The sequence below is a fragment of the Arvicanthis niloticus genome, chromosome 1 (genome assembly GCF_011762505.2).
Source record: "Arvicanthis niloticus isolate mArvNil1 chromosome 1, mArvNil1.pat.X, whole genome shotgun sequence".
In the NCBI taxonomy this organism is placed as follows: Eukaryota; Metazoa; Chordata; class Mammalia; order Rodentia; family Muridae; genus Arvicanthis; species Arvicanthis niloticus.
In genome coordinates this window covers 150236240-150256033 of record NC_047658.1, presented here as the reverse complement: position 1 = coordinate 150256033, position 19794 = coordinate 150236240, and the positions used below count along the sequence as shown (strand labels likewise).

At 44.2% G+C, this 19794-nt stretch overlaps 1 protein-coding gene across 3 annotated transcripts in view; it reads right to left on the bottom strand.

Moving 5' to 3' along the window:
* Nucleotides 1–19794, bottom strand: part of Abcc2 (ATP binding cassette subfamily C member 2) — a 79324-nt gene that overhangs the window by 21332 nt on the left and 38198 nt on the right. For all 3 annotated transcript variants that reach the window (XR_013106760.1, XR_013106755.1, XM_034511876.2), the window contains 12 exons: nt 18297–18460; nt 16491–16668; nt 14307–14561; nt 12756–12821; nt 11165–11302; nt 10513–10659; nt 8674–8758; nt 7941–8007; nt 6370–6496; nt 4221–4397; nt 3107–3274; nt 1374–1554 (listed from right to left, as the gene is read on the bottom strand). Coding sequence is in view for 1 of the 3 variants with exons in the window: in XM_034511876.2 (XP_034367767.1) it covers nt 1374–1554; nt 3107–3274; nt 4221–4397; nt 6370–6496; nt 7941–8007; nt 8674–8758; nt 10513–10659; nt 11165–11302; nt 12756–12821; nt 14307–14561; nt 16491–16668; nt 18297–18460 (1753 nt within the window). In the remaining 2 variants the exon portion in view is untranslated. The remainder of the gene's footprint in view (nt 1–1373; nt 1555–3106; nt 3275–4220; nt 4398–6369; nt 6497–7940; nt 8008–8673; nt 8759–10512; nt 10660–11164; nt 11303–12755; nt 12822–14306; nt 14562–16490; nt 16669–18296; nt 18461–19794) is intronic.

Below are 19794 nucleotides of genomic sequence, written 5' to 3'. Positions count from 1 at the left end.
GAGTAGCACAGCATGGTAACCCTAAGGAGAAGCAGTGGTTTGTACAGCTTGCCAGTAACCAACAGGTCTTTAATTGGCTTTAAAGCCCACTCTCACCCACTCAACAGAAAGGAACTACGGCTGGTCCTAAAGGGTTGGAGGGAAGAAAGAAAGTTGGGGAGAGGGAATGACGAGTGCATGGGTGTGTGCATACACGTGTGTGTGTGTGTGTGTGTGTGTGTGTGTTTCCTTCTTTAGCACCTTAAAAAGGAACAAATTCTGCTGTCACCTTGATAATGCCTGCATAGCTTCTAGAAGTATAGACAATGCATTTGTTTTGTTTAAGCTATCTAGTTTATGTCACTTTGTTATAGCAGCTTACAGGAACTCACTACACAGAGTCTATATCAACACAACTCACTTTTCTTCCCCTCATTCCAATTAAATTTCAAGTCTCAGAACCAATGAAATATCATGTTATGCTCAGGGGTTTACATAATTGCTCAGAAGTGACCTCTCAATATTTAACACAAGTCCTAAGTTTTGGAATTCTTTTCCAGATCTCTCTTTCCCTCCCTCCTCCCCACCCCCAATCCTGACCTCTCATTTGTGACCGACACCTGATGCTGTACCCAGTACAACTGTTGGGAGATCCCTGGAAAGAGTCACAGTAATCAGGCTCAGATGCTAACAATGGTTATTCAGTGAGCACAGTGGTGGTGATGGGAGCACAGTGGTGGTGGTGGTGGTAGCACAGTGGTGGTGATGGGAGCACAGTGGTGGTGGTGGTGGTAGCACAGTGGTGGTGGTGGTAGCACAGTGGTGGGGAGGGGCACAGTGTTGGTGGTGGTAGCACAGTGGTGGTGGTGGGAATACAATGGTGGTAGGAATTGTTTCTATGGTTCAAACATACAGTAAATTTTAATATATTAATATTCCTTTGTTAAGGATTACCAAAACCATCCTGTGAAGCTGTCCAGGATTTAATGAATTTGAAGCAGTTGGGTAGGGTGTGTGACTTGAGTAAAAGGAGCTTCTCGTCCCTACAAGTCGATACGGTTGCTCTCCCCCTCCCACCACCATAGGGGCCACTTATTCAAACATTCAGTTGTACATGCTGGAGTTTGTTTTGATTGCATGTCAGAGGCAGCAGAGTAGAAAGTCCCACTCATTTGACCCAGTTTTTTTGTTTGTTTGTTTGTTTGTTTGTTTAGTTTTTTTTTCCTTTTATGTTTCTTTACAGAGACTCAGAACACAGAAGAATGGAGCTTGAATCTCTGGGCAATTAAACTCCAAATGTAATTCACTGGACAATAAATACCCAGGATATAGATACTGGTTTACCATCCCACTAAGACCCCATGTTCCATTCTGTTCCAGCCCTGCTTACATACCTGTGGCTTCTCCTTCAGACTCCGAATGCTTCATGAATGTCTTCCAGTTCTTAGCAAACACTCCCTTCTTGCTCAGCAGGTCACGGTAGGATCCTTTTTCTAAGATGGTGCCTTTCCCCAGAACTACAATCTCATCCACTTGGGGAAGGAAGTGAATGCCATGAGTAACCAAGATCCGAGTCTGTAAAAACAAAATTAAGGGCTGGAGAGATGGCTCAGCCATTAAGAGCACTGACTGCTCTTCCAGAGGTCCAGAGTTCAAATCCCAGGCAACCACATGGTGGCTCACAACCATTTGGAATGGGATCCAATGCCCTCTTCTGGTGTGTCTGAAAACAGCTACAGTGTACTCATACACATAAAATAAATAAGTAAAATCTTAAAAAAAAAAAAAAAAAAATCAAGTTGCTGTGATCATTCCAGGCCCACCAGTCCCTAGATTGCTCTAAGAAGAGAAAAACAGGCTTGTCAGTTCCTCCCTGGAACTTTGCTTTAGAATGCAGGCCCAACCACTTGGCTCAGTTTACTTTACCTTCTGTTCCCAGCATCTCATCTTAAAACATCACCCTGTGGGTGAAACAAGACACCTAGAGTTATGGATCTACTCATAATTATTTTCCTATAGCATCAGTGAGGTTTGCTGACACATGCTGGCCTCCATGCTCCTGAAAGACAACCCTGAGCTGAGAGAATCCCTTAGACTAACACCTGTCCTTATACTGTCCAGATTACTGGCTAATTATTCCTTTTCACCCACTAGACCTTCATGTTCCTAGCCAGCTAATCAACTGTATGAAAAAGAACTGCCCAGGTCTTTCAGTAAGTCAGGAATACTGTGGGGAAAGAGACGCCATTTTTATCCAGGCCTTCCTGGAGTAGGACAGTTGACTTATTTTGTATTCCTATATTGATTACTGAGACAGGAACTCACCTCCAGAAAGACTGGAAAATCAACAAGGAAGCCGAATGGGAGCATATGGGATTGTAATGGCTTCTGAGAGGTGACCTAGGCCTACTGCGCTAACCCTCTGACCCACAATGAAACAGTATCTAGCACCTTCTTAGGGGAAACATCTCAGAGATCCTCATCCCTTATGTCTCTGTGCTTTCCCCAAGAGCCTTGGTACGACATGGGGATTCCTCTAAGGTTTCCAGTGCAATCTGTGCAGAGTACCATTAAAACACTTTCTGTTTCTTTGTTTTGTTTTGTCAACAGACTTGCCACAGGGTCATGTCAGTTCATGAATGACTGAAACCCAGGACTTAGGGACAGACGGCTGGACTAAGAGCAGGAGGAAGAGAGTTCCTGCAGACCCACTGAGCTAACACAGAGGCAGAGTCTTGGTAGAACAAGCTGGCTTGTCAGCCCTGTCATCCCCTGGCTAGCAGCATTCAAGAAATCTTGATGGAAACAAGCCAAATACAGTTAGAATCTCCCTGCCTATTGTGAAAGAAAATGCTATTATCAGCAGAGAGACAAAGATATGTTTATTTCTTGTGATAACCACAGGTCTAGCTTTTCTCCCCAGTATCAAAACAGAGAAAGCCTCTTATAGCCAGGTTCAGTCTAGGCCGTTCATAATGGGAGCCTTCAAGGGACAGACATTAACTGAGAACAGTCTGACAGGAAGAAGATAGGCAAGAAAATCCTCTTCAGGACAACACTGTTCCAAGAGATGTGGATGACACACCCCTGCCTCCCCTCCTGCCCACCTCCCTGAATAACACCTCACCTTGTCATTCAACAGGCCATTGGGGCCCACAACCTTGTTGAAAATGTGTTTTCCCACATGCGCGTCCACAGCTGACAGGGGGTCGTCTAGAATATAGATGTCTGCATTTTGATAGGTAGCTCTGGCCAGGCTGACTCGCTGCTTCTGACCACCACTGAGATTTATACCCTGAGGAAGAAAGTCATTTCTATTAAGCAACACACCCTAGGCCTGATTCGAAAGTCTGCTAAGGAGGGGTAAAATGAAGACATTTGCCCAGTATGATTTCAATGCTTAAATGTGGTTTTTTTTTTTTATACAAACAGGTAACTTCTATTCAAATAACTTTAGCCCAAATAATTATTCCTGTCCAACTTTTCAAAATTATTCCTGTCCAACCAAACAAAAAATAAGTTTGCTTATTTAATACTTTGACACTTTCTGCCCTGTGAGCAAGTGGAGCTAACATAAGGGCTGGGGACCTGTCACTAAGTAGTTGCTCAATTAATGGGTTCTGACTTAAAGGAAAAGACAACCTAGAGCTGTATTTTCACTCATCTCCTAGTGTCTCGAGATCCTTGTCTCTAGGAGGGGTGTAAGGGAACCCCTTAGACCAGCACCTCATCCTTACAGAAAGATAACTGGTTAATTGTTCATGTTCAGTTTTAAAATTGTTTTGTTCATCTTTTAAAAAGGGGAGAAAGGATAAAAAATATTTTAAACATCTAGTAATCAAAAATTTCTAAGTAAATTATGGTATATCTATCCAATGGATATAATATAGTTACTAAAATCAATGTTTATTAAAGATTCTTTTATTTGCTTCTAAGTACAAAGCTTAAAAATTTGAAAGTCAGTTCTGGTGGTGCTGGCCTTTAATCCTGGGTAGCAGACACAGGTAGATCTCTGTGAGTTTGAGGCCCAGCCTAGACTAGCAAGGTCAGTCAAGGCTACATAGTTAGACCATGACTCAAAACACATACAAAAACTAGTTATTGATATGCAGTATGCAGCCATACAGACATGTTTTGTGTGTTTGTGACTATCGTGATTTATCAGCATATTTTTTCACTACTGTCCTCACTGTTTTTCTTCAATTATTGCTGTACCCTTCAAGGTTCCTTGCCGCAAGTACCTTCTCTCCGATCTCAGCCATGTCTCCTCCAGGCAAGATTTCCAGGTCTGGGAGGAGCGCACACGCTTCGAGAACTTGCTGGTACCTCTTTTCGTTGTATTCTGATCCGAACAGGATGTTATCTTTGATGGTCCCATTCTGAATCCAGGACTGCTGAGGGACATAGGCTATGGAGCCCTAAATGGAAAAGACCAGACCATCTGACAGTCACGCTTACAGAAATGGAGGCTGGAGAGTGGCAAGGAACAAGCAACACTCAAGTTTGAAGAAGCTATCCAGCTTGGCTCCCCAAGTATCTGATATTTATTAATTTGTTGACTGGGAAGTAAGACCAACATCTGCCATTAAACGTCCTCTTCCCTGCATGCCTTTTGATCCTATTGGTAGCTTGCCATGATCCTGAAAATCAGAAGGCATGTCCGGGCTGCTGAGAACAGGGGTTTTGTCACATCCAATGACTTGGTTAGAGCCAATAGAATGTTAATTCTTTCACGGCATAGATGACACCCTGGGAAAGAAGAAAAATCCAAAGAGGCTGAAATTAACACAGCAAAAGGATAGAGACTGATAAATGGCTGCTTTTGAGAAATAACTGAATTGTAAGTTAGCAATAAAAAGTCTCCTAGAAGGAGTTAGGAGACAGTTAAATCTGTATTCCCTTCGGCTACACTGGAGATGGAAAAACAAGGGAGTGATCTCAGCACGCTGCAAAAGAAGACATGCTTGACTTCCCAAGCGGGTTAAGGTAAAGCAACCTGGTGCAAACTTTCTCATAATTAAAAAGAAAGCCTTAGAAAGGGGCTAACACGATCCTTGTGGTCCAAATAGTGGCAGACTTAACGATGGAAAGTTCCGTATAGCTTCCTGTAAATCTAACTCTGGAGAAGCCAGGGAGCTCATGAAAATGCTGTGAATTCACTCTCTTCTGTTTTCAAACAACCAAACAAAGCAAACTCAACGTTATATTTTAGGAATTCTACTTGAAGATGTAGCTCCCAAAGAAGAAGGTGCGCTGGGCACTGTGCCCAAGCCTGAAATGAGAGCTACTCAGGAGGTTGCGGGAGGCCATCACAGATTCAAGGCCAGCTTGGGCTGCAGAAGGAGACAGGCTTACAACGTGGTTTAAAACAAAATGCAAGAAAAGAGGACTTGTAGAAACTGTTAGTTTTAAAAGCCCAGGTAAAGCTGAACACAGTAGTATGTGTCATGACGTCAGTGCTCCTAAGGGGAATTGGGACGCAGAGACAGTAGAATCCGTTCTGGAAGCTTGTAGGTCAGCTAACCTGGTAAGCATAGTAGTGAGAACAACAACAGAGACAGCTGAGGTTAGCTTCTGACCTGGACATGCACACTGTGGCACAAGTACACACACACACACACACACACACACACACACACACACACACACACACAGGTGTGGGAGGTGTTAAAGCAGAGACAGCTGGGATACAGCTCAGAGGGAGAGCATTTGCCTAGTCTCTACAATTCTTTGGGTTCAGTTCCCATCACTGGGAGGATAGAGACTCCAGACTATGATGTTAGGTGTTGACTTTTCTGTCATTACTGACGTTATTGCTGCTTATTATTGATACTCTGATTACAAGGTAAAGTGTTTTGTTGTTTGAAGATTTATTTTATTTTTGCATGTTTACGTGTTTTGCCTGAATGCATGTGTATCACATGTGTGTCTTGTGTCCAGAGAGGACAAAAAAAAAAAAAAAAAAAAAAAAAAAAAAACCAAAAACAAAAAGGCATTAGCTCCTCTCCTCTGGGACTGGAGTTACAGAGGGTTGTGAGCCACCATGTGGATGCTGGAAACCAAACGTGGTCCTCTGTGAGAGCAGCAAGTGCTCGTAACTGTTGAGCTATCTCTCCAGCCCTACAAAGTTAAGTTTGTAGTTGGCCTGGCTTTTATATTCTATTACAACTTTTCCTAGGTATGCACGTACAAATCACATTGGCAGCTCATTAAAACTGCAGAGTCTTAGGTTCTTTCCCCAGAGTCTGATTGTATAAGACTGGAGAGAGGCAGAGAACCCACAGCTCACAATTGCATCAGGCGTCTCTATGACCCAGATGAGGGAATCGCAGTAAGGCCTGCATCTCTGCATCTGGGGTTGGGCGTCTTCCCTGTTTCACTGCCGCTCACCTTGATGGTGACGTGCCCGTGGACATTTTCCATTTCTCCCAGCATGGCTGATATCAAAGAGGACTTCCCAGAGCCTACGGTGCCCACCACAGCCACCAGTTGGCCTGGCTTTATGTCCAGGTTCACACTGAAAGAGAGGAATGGTTTTGAAGGATGTGGGTGAGTAGGGGGCAGTCGTTCAAGGCATTTCTCTGAGTCTTTATGAAATCTCACTTCAGATAACTTTGCCGTGGATGCCGGAGACCCCGAAGTGCTTCTTTATTATTGCTAAGTTCTAAGACACTGAAGGATGAGCTCCACTTATCAAATTCATCAAATAAGTTCCTATCCAAGGGGCATTTGCAAGAGTAAATGTTCTCCTAGGGAGAGAAAGTTCTCTTAGGACCAACAGTTGACCATCCTCCTCTCAGGAGCCTAGACACCTGATTTGGTTCGGGTCTCAATGCCAATACTGTGGGGCTGGGCAGTTTTGAAAGGTCACTTCCTTTGGACTAAGGTTTTGCTTTTAAAGTATCAGAATTAGATTTTGCTTCTAAACTAAACTCATTACTTAATGTTTCTCAGGTTTATTTATTCTACGAGCAATACTTGCTGAGAGCAAATTCCCTTACCTAACCCTAACACTGAAGATCTGACTTCTCTGGCTGGGGACTGGTCTACACTGGGCTAGAATCCCAGGAACTCTTTGTGCCAGCATGACTATTTGAGTCCCTAAAGCACTTGGCACATCAGGAAGCTGTCACATAGTCTTTTTTCCAACCTGCTCTGGACTGCAACAGTGGGGTGGGAACTGTGTCTGGTTTCCTCTCTACAAAGGAAAGCTTTTGGCTGGGATGGTTGGAGCAGTGCTCTTTGCTCTGACTGATTCTGGTTGGTGCTGACCCCAGAGTGCACTTCAAGGGTACAGGAATGGGAGAGAGGGCAAGAAGTCATGGAGTTCTTTACTTGGGGTGAAAGAACATACAGCTTCTGAACTGCAAGGCATCCATAACCAGAGTGAACAATGGTTCTGGAGTCCAAAATGGGATGGGCTTAACCAGTCCTCTATATGCAACAGCACACACTAATGAGATGGTTTATAGTAGTTACTCACTGAACAGGTATAGTCTAGAGTAGCTTTTTTTTTTTTTTTTTTAAGAGACTTGCTAGATAGCCCAGATGGATCTCAAACTCATGATCACTTCGCTTGAGCCTCCTGGCTGCGGAGATTGCAGGTGTGTATGGCCACACCCACCTCTGAAATCAACAGCTAGTTCCCATTGTCTAGACTGGGGAGAAAAGCTAGATTCTGAAGTTCAGGAAGTGCATGCACTTTCTCTGCCTAGTATGGGGAGGAACAAATACCTTCATGGATTTTAAACTGGAGACACATGCATGAAGGCAGACAGAAAATAGAGCCATGGGGAAGGCTCACGATCTTTACTCTCAGCTCACCCCTCCAGGGCAGAGCCTAAACTAGTACCCAAGTGAGTACAGTCTTTTCTGGTGTTCCACTGTATAGAATCTTCTGAGAACAGGGCAGGGCAGGAGGATCCTGAGGAAGAGCTGGAAAGCAAGGGGATCGAACTCACTCTTGGATTGTGGCTTCCAAGTCCCGGTCCCAAGTAAAAGAGGCGTCTGAGAACTGCACAGCTTTATCTGTTGAGAGGAGGGGAAAGGCCTTCTCTTTAGGTACAGGTAGGTACTCATGAGACTGTCCGTCTTCCCTTAGCCCACGTGTCTGATTCATCGACCAGCCCCCGAAATCTCCTCTGTTAGCTGCTGAGCTTATACTAAAAGGAAGCACCTAAAGTTGGGAACTCCAATTCCTTGGCCCTCTAGATGCCCTGGCTACACCAATTCCAGCTTCAATACCCCCACATCTCCAACCCCCACCCTTTCCCCGGGCCCTCTGTTACCTAGTCCTCCCTGTGACTTCTATGTCCTTATTTGAGCCCTCCCCGTTTTGGACTCTAGATCCACTACTCTGGCAATGGACGCCTTCCGATTCAGAACCCACCTGTTCCATCACCCCCAAGTTACCTTCCCAATCCCCACGCTTGGCTCCAGGATGAGTTCTGTTTCCTGGGTCAATGCAGGATTCCCTGCTTCTCTCAAAATAGCTGTTGGGCTTAGGAATCTGGCTAAGCACTTTTCTTCAAGTGAGAACATAGTTTGTACTGTTTACTGTACAAGACAAATCAATTCAAAGTAGATTCCCTAGCTCTTTCTTTTCATTAGTTGCTGTGCTTAAGCCCTGCCTATAAATAGTCTGGGTGCCAGCACTGCGAATAATTTGTGGAAATAATTTCCAAATTTCTTTACCAAAATTGCAGACACGGTGAATGGCGGATGTGTCCAGATCATCCCCTCCCAGGTACCTCTCCAGCCTGTCTACAGAAACACTGGCCTAGAGAAGGACACAGAGGATGACCAGGAATAAGAACATTCAATAACATAGCCAACACAAGCTGGACTCCATGGTTTTTGTAGTTGCTTCAGTGATTGGTTTTTCGTGAAGTTGAGTGGGTAGGGAGATGGGAGAGAATCTGGAAGGGGTTGGGGGAGGGGAAAGAATATACTCAAGATCTATTATATAAAAAGTCAAAGAATAAATAAAAACCTCATTTAAAAAAGAGTTGGCCTTGTGGAAATAAAACTAAGGGGAAGAAAGGATTTTGACTTTGTCATTAGCCATGACTTTGCTACAGTTGGAACCTCCTGGCCACTGCCACAGACTCAACCATACCTCAGCCCCGCAAGCCATCCCACAGCAAACGGAGGTATATAAAGACAGCATATCAGCTTTCAGAGACTCAGGTAATTCAACTCTGCTACTATTTCTCTCCAAACTTCGCACTTTTCCAGAAACTGTCTACCTTCTTCTGTGACAGAACCTTGATTTATACCTGCTTCTGGGAACTAGGCCTCAGTCTTGCCCCTATTTGACTGAGTCTATGCTTTGATGAACCATCCAGAATTGTAGCTGATCTACTTACTGTATTCTCTGTAGAGGAACTGGCCAAAGATTAAACGTTAGCTGGGCTAAGCACTGGCAGAACACTCTGAGGATGCTAGACAGTGAGGACTTGGGAGCTTTTTAAGGAGCACCCACACGGCTGGGAGGCTTTCAGGGAGCACCCTCATGGCTGGGAGGCTTTCAGGGAGCACCTGCATGGCTGGGAGGCTTTCAGGGAGCACCTGCATGGCTGTTTTTCATTGTCTTTCCTATTTTCTAGGATTGTTTCTCACAGATATCCAGGTCTGTTGAAGTATGAAGCCTTAACCAGTCAGCTGCCTCATGGACCAGCACCTGAGAAGCAGAATGTCCTACTGCTGGTATTACGACACCACCAGACCCTTTTCAGTTCAGTGTTACATTGTGTGAAAAAGTAAAGGCGTGAACACCTTTGCTGATCTGACTTTTGTTGCGTATACAATAAACTATATCTAAAAAGAGAGTGCTGTGTCCTCACTGGCCAAATGCTCTCTAAGACAGGAAGGCCTTCTCTTCAACCTCAGTCCTTACGGCTGGAGGTGTCTGAATCTGGCTACCTCTCAAATGAATGCAGATCAGCATCAAAGCCCAACATTTCTGGTCCTGTCATCAGTCTCCCATCTGCACTTCAGACTTTCTCCTCAGGTCTAGTCCATGCTAACTATGTACTCAGTGACTATGGTACATTTTTTTATGGTACATAAGACAGTGAGTGCCTCAGGCTCATGCAAGCTTTATCCAAGTCAGCTTGAGGTTCTCAAACTTATTACCACATAGGTTCATTCAAAGTCAGAGTCTTTCCTCTTCTTCTGGGCCATATTTACTTAGTGCTATGTCAACATCTCCTTTGCTTTAGAAAAACAAACAAGAAACTCGTCTAGGAAAGTGGCTCTGAGCAGGTGTCGGGTGTAATCATAACAGTCTCATTGAGTGTCTCTGTAAGATCGTCTCCAGTGAAGTGGATGAGGTCAATACGGTGACCCACATTTTAGTCAGAGAGACAAACTGGGGCTCAGAGAGTTTAGGATGTTACTAAGATCAAACCATGTTTCCAGAAACCAGATGAGGTCTTAACACTTACGAGCAGATGCTAGATATGAGGTATGGTAAGCTGGTAGTATGCGCTGTAAGGCCACCAAGCAGTTAGCAGGCGTGTTCCTATGTACCTGGAGGATTGAAGAGATCACCATGGGAAGCATGGATAGAGGGAAGCGCAGGATATTGAAGAGAGTGATGGAGGTGAACGCCTTCTCCGCATTCAAAACATTGTTGCTATCCACCAGAACATAAACAGAAAATGTGATCACGGACACCTAGGAAGAGCAAGGTCATAAGAAACTCACTACTGAAATGGTCCAAACACCTTTGCAAAAATTTCAGGAACACTGGATATCAGAGCTGAAGGAACATTAGGGATTATCCCAGTCTCTCCCATTACTTATAAAAAGTTTGATCCCATTAGAGGGAGAGGTATCTTGCCCAAGGTGACAGTGTTAATGACCAGATTGGTAGGATCAGACCTTGGGTCTTCTCTCTTCCACCACACCCACATCGCTTTCCCCACAAAGACAAGTCCTCCTGTGCAAATCATTCTTGGAGACCACATTCCTGAGGAACGTTCTGAAGCTTCACTAGTGGCTGCCAATCACCCACAGGGTAGAACTAGAGTTGAGGTCACAGGGGTGGTGACAAGGAGTTTGAGGAAGGAGGAACAAATCCCCTGAAGTTGGGGATCTAATCTATAGATGCTTGGACTCTATTAGGAACAGACTTTTCTGTCCAGACTAGGACCTCAGTCCACACTCTTCCTCTGCTCACCAGGACTGGAGTTAATTGTAAGATGAAGATCAATATAGCTTGCAGCTGGCCGAACCGCAGCAAGTTCTTGAGTTCTTTCTTCCTAATGCCGTTGACTTGCTCTTTAAATGAAGGTTCCCAGGCAAAGTATTTCAGGATCTAATGGGTCAGAGGATAACAAAATCCACATTGTCCCCTGAAAAGGGACCACGTACATACATGTGGCCCACCCTTATTTTAGAATAAGCTACCAAAAAATTGGGAGCTGGAAACCTAGATTGGGAACTGTTAATAGGTTAATAGGAGGAAGCTTATATTTACTGACAACCAGCTAAATGTAAAACAATTTAAAAAAAAAAAAAAAAAAACTGTCTTGGCTTGCCTGTTCAAATATGTGCCAAGACACAGAACTCCCCATGTTAAAAGTTGGAAATTTCTGGGCAAATCAAGGCGAATTAGTCATCCCTGCTTTTGTAAGGAATCATTTCCATGTAGGCAATAAGGAAACAGAAGCTCTGTGGAAGGTTTCTCTGACAGAGTAGATCAAGGAGGTGACATTATCTGAGCTTGAAGGAACAATTCCAAGGGGTCTGAGACCCCTGGCTTCATGGGCACCTGTACTTATATGCACGAGCGCGCGCGCGCACACACACACACACACACACACACACACGGGGGGGGGTTTGGGGAGAGAATGCAAGAGAGAAAAAAAATCAAATCTTTTCATAAACAAAACAGTGTCTGTGGAGGTCAATGCCTTGCGGACTCGCTACTGTTGCTTTGCTAGATGGACTTGTCAATCCACCTTCTAAGTGTCTCCACTCACACCCGTAGGTGGCTGCGTCTCTTGGTCAGAGAAGCTTCTCTTTTGCAGGAGGCAGCAATTTTGATGCAGACACTCACAACTAATCAAAGTACTAAGAATAAGTGAATGCCGGCCGAGCGGGGCTCAGCCTGTTGGTTCTACATCACTGCCCTCCTACCCCGACGGCCCAGGGAACAGCACAGAAGAGCATGGAAGATCCAGTGACGGGGTGGGCACTGCAAAGCACTGTTTTCTATACGTGACACGGACATTACACTCATGAACACATAGCAGCTGTCATTATCTACTGATGGATTCTGTCAACAGTTCCCCAGGGATAGGGGAGGGCACAGGTCACACTCTGAGCTGAGGGGCTATTGGTAGCTAATAGCTACTGGGGAAAGGGAAGCAATTTTTCTTCAAGTGTGTAGCCAGTGATAAATTTTCATAACTCTATATTCATGTGCATGCAAATAATATGGGTTAAACTCAGTAGGTCATACAGTTTTTTAAAAGTTAAGGAGGAAATATCTAGAAGTAAGAGGGAACAGAAGGGGATAAGAGAAGAGAATGGTGGGTGTGGGGGGGAATATTATCAAAATTTGTTATCTATAAAATTGTCAAATAAATTAAAATTTAAAATTTATTTTTAAAATTTTCTACAGTAAAATGTAAAGACAAATCATTCAGGGCAAATAAACAGAAATCAAGTTTCAAGAGTATCTGGAAGGAACAGAGGAGGGAACAGGACTTGAAAGTAGAGGAATCAGGAGCCCTCTGACGCCCAGGCTGAGACCTTCTTCTTACCTTAATTCCACTGAGAATCTCATTCATGATTTTTAAACGTTTGTCTTTATTCTTCATATTTTGGACCTGCCAAGAGACAGAAAGACAAAACCCAAATGTACTTCTGGGAGAGAGGGCTCGAGTTTGCTGCTGATGGCAGGCTCCGAGGAAACTGTGGCTGCCATTTACTCTGAACCTGAGGTGCCCAGTGAGGGCATTTATTTCTCTTTAACTCTTCCTGCTCCCCATCCTGTCTCCTGTCTCCTGTCTCCCTCCCTTCTCTCTGACCCTTGACTATGCCAAGCTGGTTCCCACCCATCCTCCTTTATCCTTTACCTGACTGTACTCTCTCCTCAGCCTGTTCCATGGCTGCTGGCAAGGCTCATTCCCTCGTTATCAGGATGTGTGATTCAGAGCTTGGCTTTAGATGCCCACCTAACAAAGGACCTCCTTACTGACAACGCCTACCACTTACTATGACGTTGCAGTAACTCTCTGTGGAGCACTGCTGGCTTTTCTTTGTTGTCTGTCTCTCCTCCCTGGGAGCAGAATAGAATGAGAGTGGAACCCTTGTCTGACTTTTTTGCAGTGCCCTTGGTAAGATGCGCAGTAAAGAGTCTTAAGACAGTATTTGCTACTCAATGAATACAAAACAAGTGAATGAGTAGACCCCCTACTCCGGGGAGCCCACCTATGAAATCTGTGATCCTGGAGGAGCTACAGCAGCAGGATGATTGTCAAGACACAAACTGAAAGTTGAGATAACCCATGTGACTGCTATGTGAGGTTGGCTTATCCTGCTATGTGATGGAGAAACAAGGTTTTATAAAAATAATCACTTCTAAAGAAGCTCAGCAGAACCAGGTGGAAACATTATAAACTGAGTGACCAGTTAGGGGCTAAAAGGGAAGATCAGAGAGCTGAGCTGTAGCGGGATACTTTCCCACTACATTTGTATAAAGGTCAGCAGTTGGGCTGTATGAGAGGTAGGCGGAGTGAGGAGTCAGGAGGAGAGGAGAGGAAGGGGAGGGAGAGAGGAGGAAGAGAGAAGATGGCGGCAGATGTCCAAGTGTCTCTAGCAGTCTAAGGTGGTTATTAATATCAAGGTTAGGTAATTGGGTTTACAATTTTAATTGTGTGGGCATCTTGTCAATTGAGCATTTCCAAATATATAAACCAATTAGATAACCATTAAGCTCTAAGAGTCTCATTCTACCGGGTATGGCGAGCATGGCAGGTATTGTCTGGGGTTCAGCCAAACTTTGTGGAGACAGCGTGGTGATTTGGCAGAACCATCTCCCATGCTAGCATCTCGTGGGTGCCAGGGCCGGTGTTTCTAAATAGCCAGAGCCAGGGTCCAGAGCTGGAGCCTTGGGAAAATGGGGACAAGCTGGACGGGGGGGTGGGGGGGAGCATTTTCTAAAAATTACCTGCAACACTGAGTACTTTTGGGTTGGTAGAAAGTCTTTTGTAAGCTTTGCCCTTCCACAGATCCCTATAGGAATTAGTAGCAAAAGCCAGAGTTTAGATGTTCAATAAAAAAGACATGCACTCGGGTGACTATTCCTTTACCTGAATCTTCCTGATCTTCATAGCCAGAACTCCATTAACTGGGATCAGGAGAATCATAAGCCCAACACCTGCTAAGATGGAAGGACCCAACTCTCTCCACAGGAAGAAAATGGACAAAGAAATCTGTAAAACATTTGACCACACCAAGTGCATGTAGTTGGTCACGTCCATTAGCTTCTGGGTGTCTACAGACATCAAGTTCACCGTCTCTCCAATGGTGTACTGCCTCCTAGCCAAGTTAGATATGGTCAGTGCCTAAAGGAAAAGATTAGGATTTCGGTCAGCAGATAAGACCAAAGATACCGAGGAACAGACCAGGACCTTAAGGGAATGAGGACAAACACAAGGATGGGTTCCGTATGCACGCAGCTTCTCTATGGGTCTATGGCTTTCGAGTCCAAACTCTAATACAGAATGTCATCTCATTCTTGACCACTGGTTTCTCTTATTTTTCCCCTTCATTAAATCCCACCAAACCACACATCTCTTTGCCCCCACAAAACTCCCATCTATCCTTCCGTGTCATCTTAAATGCAACTTTTGAAATGACTGCCAGTCTCCCAAACTTACAAGAGTTACTTCTTTTGTGTACTCGCACAACATTTTGTAGCTGTTTATTTACCTTAATTATAATGAGCCATGGTTGTTTTGTTTTTCTATAATTTATCAGTTGTAAACCATGAGGACGAGGTCTCCATTTACTCATTTTGCTATTGTATCATGGGATATCCAATGCAGGAAGATGAAAGAAAATGAAGAAACGAGAGATGGAAGGAAAGAAGGAGGAAGACAGCATTGTTGATTCTTGTCTGGTAGATTTAACATTTGTATTACGTTTTATTCGTGTGTGTGTGTGTGTGTGTGTGTGTGTGTGTGTGTGTGTAAAACAGTAGGGTCACATGGTCATCAGCTGGGTGGCAGGCATCTATACCTGCTGAGCTATCTCACCACCCCCTTGTAGACTTTTGATATGGCTAACTTATTTTCAGTTACAGTCTTACAAGGAGGATGTAGGCGTTAGGAAGAAGAAGACAGGTTTTTAGAATGGAGATGAAAGCTGTAGAGTTCACACATCTGAGCTAATATGCTTTCTCTACCGCTTGCAGGCAAGTTCACACGCCTGAACCTTGAGAAGTAGGCTTTCTGCTTTCATGTTAGAAAGACCAGGATACTAAAACTCAGAGCTCTGTTCCTTACTAGGCCTTACAAACTACCTATAATAGTTTACACCTGTAATAGCATTTGGGAGGCTGAGGCAGGAGCATTGCTGAGAGTTTATAGCCAGCCTGTGCTACATACGAAGCTCCTGGCCAACCTGATCTACAGTGTGAGATACTATACATTATGACTGGTTTTCAAATTAGAATTGTTTTTAAAAAGTAGATAGCCTTCCCTAAAGACCTGTCCTGGTTGCTTTAACTGATTGATATCAGGGCCAGAGAGAAATGGCTCAGCAAGCAACATTTGCCACCAAACCTTGATAACCTAGGTTTGATCATCAGAAACCACACAGTGGAAGGAGAGAACCGACTCTTGCAAGTTGCACTCTCACCTACACACACACACACACACACACACACTCACACACAAACATACTCACATACCTACCCACCCTCACATACACACATATACCTACATACGTAACACACACACACACATACTCACATATACAGTCACAAAAATAAATATAAGTACATGTAATTTTAAAAACTGTGTATCAGAGGAAAGATGAGCAAAATCATCTCAAGCAAATGGAACAACACCTCCCAAACCTACAGAACTCAGTAGCGAGAGATGTAGTTAAAATAAGTAAGTAAATAAACAGGAAGGGAAGGTTTGCCAACAGCTGAAGATGGAAAACCCCCAGCACCTTCTTTCTGACTTTCCCTTCTTTCCTGAGGCTTTTGATTTTGTCAGGAAAGGCAGGGAGAGCAACTTTGTAAGCCTTCAGGGCTGAACAGCAGACCCTAGGCAGCTTCTCCCCAGGATGCTCAGTATCAAGAACACATTTCATGTTTGATTTCAAATATGCACTAAGGGAAACCTTATAACTAATCAAAATTAAGTGTGGACAGTAAATTTCATTTCTATCAAATTTTCCTCAATCTTGGAATAACTGTTTATGCTTACCAAGTGTTTTATGTTTTTATTTTTGTTTTGGCTATACTTGGCATGAGCACTTACCTTCTTATAAATAGAAGCCATGATGGTTGTCCGTACATTCATTCCCAACACAAAACAAAATTGAAAATAACACTGAAGGCAAAAAGATTGGATGAGAGTCACAACAAACATTAGGATTGCACAGACATATCCAACCCATGCATATGTGTTACGGTCTTTCACGAAGCCAATGAGAAATCTGCAGAAACAAAAGCAGATTAAATGACACTCACTCAGTAGGCCCCCAAGGGTTCCTCCTCCTCCTCCTCCTCTTCTTCTTCCTCCTCCTCCGCCTCCTCCTCCTCCGCCTCCGCCGCCTCCTCCTGCTCCTCTGCCTCTTCTTCTTCCTCCTCCTCCTCCTCCTCCTCTGCACAGCTAAAACCTCACTCTTGCTCTTTCAGTGACCAAACAACCAGAATTGTCCCTGGACCACTCTAAAGTCAGCCCAGAAGAGGAAACCTCAATTAAGAAACTGCCTACATAAGATCAGGCTGTAGGGCCGGGCAGTGGTGGCACATGCCTTTAATCCCAGCACTTGGGAGGCAGAGGCAGGCGGATTTATGAGTTCAAGGCCAGCCTAGTCTACAGAGTGAGTTCCAGGACAGCCAGGGCTACACAGAGAAACCCTGTCTCGAAAAACAAAACAAAACAAACAAACAAACAAACAAACAAACAAAAAAGATCAGGCTGTAGGCAAGACTGTATGGATTTTTTCTTAATTAGTGATTGATTGGGGAGAGCCCAGCCAATTGTGATGGGGCCATCCCTCAACTGGTGGTCCTGGGTACTGGAAGACAACAGGCTGAACAAGCCATGAGGAGCAAATCAGTAAGCAGCACTCTTTCATGGCTTCTGTATCAGTATCTGCCCCAAGGCCCCTGTCCTGTTTGAGTCCCTGTTTTGACATTTTTTTTTTTGTTTTGTTTTGTTTTTATAGACAGGGTTTCTCTGTATAGCCCTGGCTGTCCTGGAACTCACTCTGTAGACCAGGCTGGCCTCGAACTCAGAAATCCGCCTGCCTCTGCCTCCCAAGTGCTGGGATTAAAGGCGTGCGCCACCACCGCCCGGCAACATCTTTCAAGGATGGACTACAATATGGACGTGTAAGCCAAATAAACCCTTTCCTCCCCAGCTTGCTTTTGATCATGATGTTTCATCAAAGTAATAGTAACCCTAAGACATGTGATCCTTGTATTCAGGTGCTAAGGGAGGGGAGCCAAGAGTTTAATGTTAGCTAGCCTGGGCTACATAAGAGACTGCAAAAAAATTTTTTAAAAAAAGTATCTTTAGAGAAATACACACACACACACACACACACACACACAATACCACTGTAATATTTCAGCTCTGTCACAGGGGGTGGCATTAGTCAACTCATTTTCAGACAGTGCAAGCTCATATCCACGTGAGGTACAGGGCTCTCCGGTTGGTTGTTCATTCCATACAGTGGAAGATTGCAAAGCCTTGTCATGAGCACCCAACCCTCTAAGAAAGACGCTGGCTTAGAAGAGATGAAGTTAGTCACTCTCTCCTGAAGCATGCCACCCACCTCTCAGATGTGGCTCAGGTCACACTAGTTCATTTTAATAACAAAGAGGTCTAACAAGTGTGTGGCCTCCTCTTAGGAGAGGAGGCCCAGAAAAGAGGCTAGCCTTTATCTTAGATCAGGGAAACTGCCCTGTGCTTTTCCTGTGCGCAAAGCTGGGGAGTGGAAGAAAAGTCCAAGTGTTTTTCAAAACATAGGAACTCAATGAACACCCTTGCCTACATATACAAAGGGAAGACAACAAAGAAAATCCTGAGTGCGCAGCAAGTCGGGGTACTCACTTCAGCAGCTGAGGATTCAGAAACACAAGAGCATCATATAATAATTTCAGTACAAATGATTTCAGGATCATCACATAGAAGGTTTTGAAGAGGGCCTTGACCAACCAGGATTTGGGAAAGTCTTTGGTGGTCTTAGACTTCTTTTTCTTCTTTTTAGCTTCTTCCTAGGTACAAAACCAAAAACAACCATGTCTACAGAATTGTTCATTACAAGACTGGTAGGTAAGACTGTGTGATCAGAATGGCTCCAGGCTTCAGCAGGGCCTAAGAGCCGGTTATCCTCTTTGTATAGCTGTAATAGTCTCTTCACCTCCTGCCCACCCTCCTGCTTCTCTCCCCTGCTTCTAACTTATCATCTCTTCTGGACTGGGAAAGCAGACAACTAAACTAGAGAGGAAACATCATAAAGATATACACAGACAGACAACTGGAATTCCAGTACTAAGGAGGCTAAGGCAGATTGTGACTTTGAGGCCAGACTGAGGCTACACAGTGAGGTACACAGTGAGTTCAAGGCCAGCCTTAACTACACACACACACACACACACACACACACACACACACACACAAGTTTCAAAAACCCAAGGTCTGAAGTTTTAGCTCAGTATGTAACAAGGTCCCAGACACTAGCACAAACTGACTTCATTATGGAAGTACCACAAAATTCAGCACAGAGACTGTATCACCTGCCAAACAGAAATAAAGACCTAATCCATCCAGACTGCCCGTCTAGTTGGTGGCTGGCTAATAAAGGCATTCTATTGGTTTAAACCCATGTCTGAACAGTCTTCTCTAGTGACTACCTCATAACAAGTAATATAGGACAAGGTCCTGTGTAAGATTCCAGTATGCGGGGGGGGGGGGGGGGGGGGAAGGGGGCGGTTTGGAGAGAAATACCACCTGAAAACAAAGAAACTCTGAGTGGGGGTCTCATGCACTCTGACAATGAAGGAATCTGCTGATCTGTATTTTGGATGCTCAGAAGCCTTTTCTGTTGCTTCTTTATGCGGTTATTGGAGCATGCTGTAGTTTAAATTTTATTCATCAAAGAATGTGTGATGAAGTCTGTGCTGGCTATTCTTTTTTGTTTGGTTGGTTTCTCAAGACAGGGTCTCTCTGTGTAAGTAACAGCCCTGTCTGTCTTGGATCTTGCTTTGTAGACCAGGCTGGCCTCGAACTCCTGAGTGCTGGGATTAAATGTATGTGCCTTCATGACCGGCTTGTGGTGGCTGTTCTTGGTTGCCAACTTGACTACATCTTGAATTAACTAAAACCTAGAACTGGCTGGGCACACCTATGAGGGATATTTTTTTCTTAATTGGATCATTAGAAGTGGGAAGATCCACTTCTAATGTGTATCTTTGAGGTGAATAGACACTTTAATCCAGATCTTTTGAAGTAGGAAGATCTACTTCTAATCTTGGCCACACTTTCCGAGGAAACCTAGATAAAGGACATGGAAGAGGGAAGGTCTCTCTCTTTGCCTGCTTCTTCTGAC